This window comes from Culex pipiens, chromosome 1 (assembly GCF_016801865.2).
Source record: "Culex pipiens pallens isolate TS chromosome 1, TS_CPP_V2, whole genome shotgun sequence".
NCBI classification, from domain to species: domain Eukaryota; kingdom Metazoa; phylum Arthropoda; class Insecta; order Diptera; family Culicidae; genus Culex; species Culex pipiens.
The window spans coordinates 74575724-74584504 of record NC_068937.1 but is presented as its reverse complement, the minus strand read 5'-3'; the positions used below and the strand labels follow the sequence as shown (position 1 = coordinate 74584504).

At 39.5% G+C, this 8781-nt stretch overlaps 1 protein-coding gene and 1 pseudogene across 1 annotated transcript; one reads left to right on the top strand and one right to left on the bottom strand.

Moving 5' to 3' along the window:
• Positions 1-531: 531 nt before the first annotated feature.
• On the bottom strand, positions 532-4596 carry LOC120430891 (hydroxyacylglutathione hydrolase, mitochondrial-like; annotated as a pseudogene).
• Positions 4597-4938: 342 nt separating this feature from the next.
• LOC120430892 (puff-specific protein Bx42-like) lies at positions 4939-6187 on the top strand. The gene is made up of 2 exons (XM_039596018.2): positions 4939-5348; positions 5416-6187. The coding sequence occupies exons 1-2, from the start codon at positions 5320-5322 to the stop codon at positions 5750-5752; spliced, it is 366 nt and encodes a 121-aa protein (XP_039451952.1). The 5' UTR covers positions 4939-5319; the 3' UTR covers positions 5753-6187.
• Positions 6188-8781: the final 2594 nt, after the last annotated feature.

The window sequence follows — 8781 nt, the reverse complement described above, 5'->3', positions numbered from 1 at the left end:
AGATTTACTTGTTTTATGTGACTTTGCCAATGTTTTTAAAAATGTCATTTTTTTAGGGGTCAACTTTGACTGTGTTTTTTACTAACATTTCCTATATTTTCAGTAAAAAGAAGTATGCAGTAATTTTTGTAGTGTCCCAGACTATGCATTTACGCATTTTTTTGCAATTTAAATGATGATGGTGCGATTCTATAGCAGAAAATGTGAAAAACATGCAAAAAATTGAAAAAGTGACTGTAAAAACATGAAAAAATTAGATAGGCGAAATGTAATTATATTAGGTGGTAGAGTAGGCCAAATACTACCAAAAACAAACATAAACTAAACAAGATAAATGCAAATTAAAATACTAAAAATGAAATAAGAAAAACATAAAACAAGAGAAGTAAAGTTTTTCGTAGAACAAAAGTTGCTCAAAATGACCTCCTGAACACGGGAAAAATAAATATTTTCGAAAAAAAAATTTGGGCAGTAGAGGGTTAAACATATGTTAACTGTTTTTTTTTTCAAATTAAAATAGTTGTTAGAAGATTTAGTTTTTATTTTTTTACTTGCGTATTTGAAATTGTTTTTTTATCTTAATTTGTTGTACGAAACTTGTAATTTTGTTAAACATTTGTTTTGTCAAGACAAACATAAAAATAGCTGTAAAATAAGTTTATTGTTTCTAATCTTAATTACTTACCAAAACAATAAAAAGAATATAATTTTATAAATTTGTATAATTTTATCTGAAATTTCTTTCAACCATCCAGACGAGAGCATTTAACATAAAAACTCTCTATGAACACTCTGCTATACTAGTTTTCACATCAGACGATCTCTACCAAACATGCCTCATATTACCTGTGCCTACGACGCGGTCGCTTTGTGTTTGTCGCAAGCAGTATTTATTATAAAAATAGTTTTTATTTTTTATTTCGGTATCTATTGAAGATAGAGCTTTGGTTTCTTCGAGAGAGTTGTTCATTTTTGGTAGTTGAGCAAATTTGTCGAAAACAAAAATATTCTATTCCTTGTATCTTATAAAATAAATAGTTTTTTCTTGTTTTGTACAACTAAAATCAATCAAATTGTAATGACGTCTGAGACAATCATATAGAACCTTTTGGTACCAGCAACTTTCTAGAACATGTCAACTTTCTAAAACTTATCGTTTTTGAGATATATGCAATTCAATATTATTTTTCCCCATACAGAGCTGGCTCTGTTCGCTGCATACAGAGCTTAGCTCTGTTCTACCATACAGAGCAGGTAGGAAGTTTTTATTGAGCCTGTAGAGTAGCGTGGCTCACGGATATATGAAAAAGACAAAAGTGTTCAATTCCAAACGCCTCGACCGGATTTTTGTAGCAATATGGCCCCAGAACATAGCCTGAAACTTTGAGCGCATTTGGTTAAGGTTTAGTACTTCCACCATTGACCTGAAGTTAGTATGGAACTTTTAAAGATTGACTATGGGAAATTTTCACTTTTAACCTCTTCTTAGATAAAGTTCCCCAAAACCCAATCAAATTTTCTTATTCTCAAGTTTCTTATAGGTTTTGATCCGGGGAACAACTTTGTAGAACATCGCAAAGCGCTAGGAATTGATCCTGAAAAGATACACTGTACAGAGTAAAAATATTTACCATTCGTCAACATATTGACGTTGTTGTTGATTTATTGGCCAATAAATCAACGAAAATCTTAGATGCTGATCGTTTCCGACAACAAAGCTCTCGAGGAGGAACAGGTAGAAATTCATTTTGTCATTTTTTTTTCACTCGTCGAAGTAACTGACTGAAGTGACCTGTTCGAATTTAGAACTTGACCAACCGAGCGGCCGCGTTGGAAGTGGCCATGGCGAGTTTAGTATGCTGCAGGAAGTTGCAGCCGGTCTCAACGGAACAGATCCGCTGTTAAGTTCTAGTTCCACCATCCTAGCGACAATAACTGTTAACACTTCGGACGGGTTCCAGAACTTTGTGCCTGAGCTGCTCCAAGCATTTTGGCACCTTGGCATCCGATGTTTCCAAGGGTCTCCTCCTTGCAGGACAAGTGGACGCTGTTTAATATGGCAATGTTCCGGAAGAGGCCGTAATAGTCAACTTGGGAATGCTTCTTGCGCTGGGCTTGTTATTTGTCAACAACAGAATTCCCGTATTGAAGGCATTCGCGTCTGGCTAGGGTACCGGCCATTGCCCAGAAGAAAGGAAAGATATCAGTTTGAACCGCCGGAACAGAAATCTGAACGTGTGAAGTTCCGAAATAAAATGAAAGTAAAGAAACGATCAGCATTGTTGTGGCCGGCCATCCGAAACGGCTCGGACTGGTGATCCAGCTTGAACAGGCGCATCCTCCGCTGCTTCTCAATCCCAGCACCCACGCGTGAATGGCCTCGATCCTACAGTGCTCCACCTCCGAAGTCCCTTCGCCGGAAACTCCACACAAATCGATGGAAAGCTAGTCAGCGATTCCGTCATCACAACTTCCATCCAACGAAGGACAGGCCTGAGAAGGGGAGGTGGTCCAAGCCGTCCTGGCCGGAGCGGCGAGTCCCGTGGCACGCTGCCGAATCCTGCGGTGCCAGAGAGAGGTTCGTTGGCAAATTCCGAAAGCGGGTTTCTGCCGAAGAAGTCGGAGCCGTGGAGTGCCTGGATTCCTGCAATTGTATGACGTGTTGGAGCTGCCGCGCAGAATTGAGGCTGTGAGAAACGGGTTAGGTTCGGGGGCGTTAGAACCAGATTGCAGCGCGAGTGCATCGCCAGCTTGAGTCGAACGGACCATCCATAAACCACGTGGATATTTTTTCCGAAAGTGCGTTTCCATAGTTTGGACAGCTGTTGGCCGAGTTTGGACCTTTCGGCCGAAACTTCAAGAGCTGATGACCCATTATGAAAAGTAACGAACTGAGCCAGGGATTGCAGTCTCGAGAAGTCTCAATGGTGACCGTTGTGACTAGGGATCAGAGCGTGCAGCTGAGTGTCGCATCGGCGGAGAAGTTTTTGCTGTTGCTGTTAAAGCAGGCTTACTCTACTTAGTGCGCTGTTATAAATTTATTTCCATCCGCATAGCACGCGCTGTTAAGTTGAAGCAACAATAAACTCATTTGGAATCTCAAGCTAACAACCAACATCACTTAAAAATTTGTACTTATTTTTGTATTTTTAAAGTCTTGACTGCAGGGTTGCAAATAGCTTAAAAGAACCTTTTAAAGAACCTTTTTTAAATACATAGCTTTGTTCCTTACTAAAACTTATCCTTCGTCACTCACTGCGCATACATCGTCTCCAACGGGGTACTTTTAGCCACATACCACTACACAGCAGCCTTGCCAACCTTATGGAAACATTCGTACATTTCAATTGCCCAATCGTGAACGGCATCATCGCTCGTCGTCTTTTCAAATCCGCCTTCTTTGCGATACCCAGCAGCTGCGTAATGTCCACGTTGTCCGACTCGAAGGTACTTGCGAAGGGCTGGTTGATCAGCGCGTAGTCGTGGCCACATAACACCTTGGTATCGTCCAACAGGGCAGAATGCTTCGTAATCAACGCGTCGTACACCTGCTGTGCGGTTCCCTCGATTGGCCAGGAAGAGCGTGTCACCGATGAAAACGACCTTATCTTTCGGGGTCTCGATGTATAAGAAGATGTGGGACGTTGTGTGACACGGTTCCATTCTCCAGCGTGTCATCTTGGCCAACCGGATTAGTCATGTTGTTGATGCGATCGTCGTTGCCATCGTAGATGGACAGGATGCCCAGCGAGGGATCCGCCTTATAGCGCTTCCACAGGTCAGCATTGCCTCCGGCGTGGTCCCACTGGTGGTGCGTCGTCAAGACTTTGCTCAGCGTGACTCCGGCTTCCTTGGCCACTTGCAGTACATGGTTCGGCCCGACCGGAAGACGTAGATGTGGCAAATGTTGTGGATCAAAGTTCCGCATTCTTGAAATCATCGAGTGCCGCCGACCAGATTTTCACAAAATATCATCTGATTTTAGAAACGAAATGACATTTCTAAACGTCAAAAGTAGAAGCGTTCCAAAGTCAATCAATTTTTTCAACTTTTTCGGTTTGACGTTTCCAGTTCCAAAGGAACCGGAGGGGTAAGCCGATTTGGTGCCCACTTTTTGGAGGCGAGTGGCTTGTCGTGTCGTCGGTTTGACGTTTGACACTTGCAAGCGTAAATTTTTAATATTCGTTCATTTTTTTTTAAATGAAAATTTTGGGGGGAAATATTTAAATTAATTTAAACGCCAAGCGTCAAAAGCTTTAAAAATGCACCAAAAGCAGTGCATGAATCATTTGAAACAATAACTCTTTCGTGAATTTTTCGTTGGCCCTGAAAAGCGCCATTTTGTTAAATTGCAGCAGAAGTTGATTCTTGTGGCCATCTTCTCGAGCGTCCTTCCAAGTAGGTAATGTTTTTCTCCTTCGACGTCATTTTGGCAACAATTTCACGCACACGCTGGCGTATTTCTTCTTCTCGGAGCTCGCTCTTGATTTCCTCCAGTCGTTGTTTTTTTTTCCGCTGCTGCTGCTGCTACGATGTTGTCGGTTCGAACGATGACGATGGAATGAAAATCGTTGGCAAAAATGCTGCCTTCACGACTCCACGGCTAAACAAAACAGCCAATCAGAGAGCGGAAAGGTTTTTTGCGTGGGTCAAAGCACGCGCTTGCTTGTTCAAGGCCTTGTGGCCATCTTCTCGAGCGTCCATCCAAGTAGGCCTTGTTTTTCTCCTTCGACGTCATTTTGGCAGCAATTTCACGCAAACGCTGGCGCTGGCGTGTTTCTTCTTCTCGAAGCTTGCTCTTCACTGAAACTACGCCACCCTTTTTTTCCAAGTGCCCAAACACTTGAATGATTCAATTAATCCGCATCTTAGATCTAATTTGTTTGTGTTTAAATTTCAATCCAATCCATTATTAAATTCAAGTGTATTGGCGATTGACTTTTTGGTATTTTTTGACACCTTATTTTCATTTGGGTGGCTCAAACTTTTCAAGTGTTTTGCTCATGAATTTTCCCCACTGTGCTGAACTATTCAAAGTAATGAGCAAAACACTTGAAATTGATCTTGTTTTGATTTGAAATCCAGTTTTGCGACAGCTTCGTCGGAATTTGCTTCGTTTCCTCATTTGAAAGTTTTGGAGGTCCGGTGTGTTCGTTTTTCGCAGACCGCTTGAGTTCGCTGCCGCCATGTTCCAGTCCAGAAAATTGCCTGCCCGGTTTGTGACCGCGAAGATGAGCATCACCATAAGGCTGTGTCCTCGGGCTCGGGCTCCGTATGGCCAGCGGAAGGGCTTGGTCTCCCGGGCAGTAGCCAACTTTGATGATAAAGTTCCTTTCCGGACCCATTTGGTGAGTGGGGAGAGATTTTTTTTTGGGATTTGTTTTGATTTTTGAATGTATTTTGTATGATTCACAGGAAGGATGCGAAAGAGCTGCAGATGCCGTACCAGGTAGGCGGTGCCAGTGATAAACAAGATTTGGATGCATTCAACTCAGGGGCCATGATATGCGTCATTCGACTGGTCAAGGCACAGTTTGATTCGAACCACCGCGGTTCTGCATCAACAAGAAGATTCCCCATGGGGCCTCCATCTCCGCCGGCACCGGTGCTTCACTCACCGACGCTGAGAAACCTCCCAGGAAGCAGTGGTGGCAAACAAACCGATCCCGACCAGGAAGAAAAAAATATTGTGGTTTCGGAAATAAATCGAATTTTCGCGGCGACTTATCTGACACTACGCTCCGCAAACTGATCAACTCTAATTTTGAGTGCAACGAGATGTTGTGTTGAACGCGAGGTTAAACGTCACTGAAAAACATTTTGTCGCTCTGGCACCAAACCGAAACGAGCGATTTCCACTCTCGCCGCACTTTTTCTCTCCGCATTTTTTTGTCTAACTAAATAGTATCAGTGCTTGCGTGTTGTTGTCGTAGGTTTTGGATGATGATGTTGGCCATTTATGCAAGTAAAAAAAGTACATATTTCCTTTCGTTTTTAATTAAATCAGCTAAAATCCATCGACATAAGTTTTCGCCAATCAAAACAAGATGGAGGAATCACAACAAACTTGGCCTACACACTGATCGAGTAATACCGAATTAGGCTAGACAGAAAAAGGCGGAGAGAAAAAGCGCGGTGAGAGTGGAAATCGCTCAGTTCGATTTAGTGCCAGAGCGACAATAACAAAATTTTTACACGCCAGGTTGATAGAAAATAAAAGACATTTCCTTACATAAAAACAAATCGAAATCCATTTCTATTACATGCAAACATGCATTGATTAAAGAAAGAAAAGCCATTTAAAACCAATAAATATAATATAGTATTTCATGTGACACAACACGTCAAATTCAAGTGTTTTGCTATTGAATTGACAGCTAATTTTGTTGCCCAAAATTCAAGTGTTTTGCGATTGGTTTTTAAGTGCACTGTATAGCAGGTGTCCCGCCCGTGTGGATCAATCGGACCGCGCACTGGACTCACTATCCAGAGGTCGACGGTTCGAATCCCGCGGCGGGCGCTCTAAAATTCTTTGTGTAAATATGGGTATTCGGCGCCGTCGCTCCGTGCCATACTTTCATACACTTAGGAGCCCAGGGCGGCGAAGTCCTTGTAGATAAAAGGAAGACACTAGTGGTTGGTACTAGCAATAGTGGCCGACAGCTATAAAGTCAACTTCGTTTTTTTCGTATAGCAGGGTCAGATCAAGGGTAGAACACTTGATTTAAAAGGGTCATTTTTGTTCAGTGTTGATTTTCATCAGTCGTTGTTTTTTTCCGCTGCTGCTGCTGCTGCTACGATGTATTTGGTTCGAACGATGACGATGCACTATGGGCCATCTCCATACAAACAGGCGGCCAAATTATTTTTTTTGCTTTTTAAACGAGGGGGACGTCACTTCCGCGCTAATCGAGCGATAAAGCTTCCTTTTCAAACCTTTGCAGCGTTCACTTTCACCTTTCCGCTTTAACTTGCTTTAACACGCGTTAACCGCGATAACTTGCTTTTTGGCTTACTTTTTCTTGCGTTCTCGCATCACACTGCTCGATTTTTTTGAAAGCGAGAACTGTCAAGAGCAAATGACAGTTCTCGTTGTCAAATTAGTCGAGCAGTTTGTTTTGCTAAATTTTTCTCCGTCACCGGACGGATGGTGGTCAAAAAAACGGTGGCGCCCTAAAAAGGCTGATACGCAGATGGGAAGGAACGCAAAACTCCATACAAAAAAACGCCCAAGAAACGGTCAAGGAAAGGGTCACGAAAATTTTTTTCTTAAGCGGTACGCAGCTGAAAAGTAACAGAAACGGAAAGATTGCGTTTGACGTTTCTTCGCGCGGTGCTTGTTTGTAATATGTTTTGATGAAAAAATCAAAGAATTGTAATTTTCCTTTTTGAATGCGACTGATAATTACAAACGTTTTAATAATATTGTTTTGGATAAATATAATAATATTAAAAATTCCCGCCGAATCTCAAAAAGCAGAATATTGAAACTAAAAGGACAGATTAAGTTTTTTGGTCGAAATGGAGTAAAAAAAGAAGTTGTCTTTATAGATGTCGGCCATCGTGTCATCAACAATTTATTGCTAGTACCAACCAGCTTCCTCTGGATTATGAGTCCCCTGCTCTGTCCGATTTATCCACACTCGCGGGACCAAAATGAAGTAAATCAGAGTGAAATTAAACTTGACAATAATCATACAAATATCTATGTTCTTACTGAAAATACAATAATAATCTGCAATTTTGAAATCCAACCAAACAACAAATTCAAAATATAAAAAAAACAAACATTTCAGAAATTTCAAATAACATTTTTTTTAAATAATAAAGAAAATTTCAACAAAAATCTGAAATTTGGAAAATCGAAATTAAAAATATGCAGAATTGAATAATAATTTTAATATTGATCCTTGCACTGTAACTTGGATTTGGCCCGCACTTTTCTCTCGCACTTTTGACAACAAAATTTCCAAAAACTAGGCAACCAGCAGTTGTTTATTTACATTTCCAGTCGCAGTTTCCACCAAACTGGACATTCGCACTTTAAAATTGCGTTTGACAGGTGAGCAACATCGGCTCACTTTGATCATTTTTTGAGAAAATTTAAAATTTTCCAAGCCAGTTTGACAAGTCGCAACAGTGCGATCGTTAGCAATAATTTAGTGCGAAGTCCAAGTTAGTGAGGAATGCGCAATATTCAAGTTTTTTATAAATTCAATAGATCAAAAATGTTAAAATTCAAAAAGAATGTACAAGTCGAAATTCTAAAAGTTTTAATTATCGGAAATATAGAAATTCGTAAACACAAATTTACGAAAACCTCGAAATCATTGTTATAATCAAAAACTCTATTTCTTCCAAAATTAAAAAATCTAGAATGAAAATTTAATTTAAGAATTTAAGAATTTAAGAATTTAAGAATTTAAGAATTTAAGAATTTAAGAATTTAAGAATTTAAGAATTTAAGAATTTAAGAATTTAAGAATTTAAGAATTTAAGAATTTAAGAATTTAAGAATTTAAGAATTTAAGAATTTAAGAATTTAAGAATTTAAGAATTTAAGAATTTAAGAATTTAAGAATTTAAGAATTTAAGAATTTAAGAATTTAAGAATTTAAGAATTTAAGAATTTAAGAATTTAAGAATTTAAGAATTTAAGAATTTAAGAATTTAAGAATTTAAGAATTTAAGAATTTAAGAATTTAAGAATTTAAGAATTTAAGAATTTAAGAATTTAAGAATTTAAGAATTTAAGAATTTAAGAATTTAAGAATTTAAGAA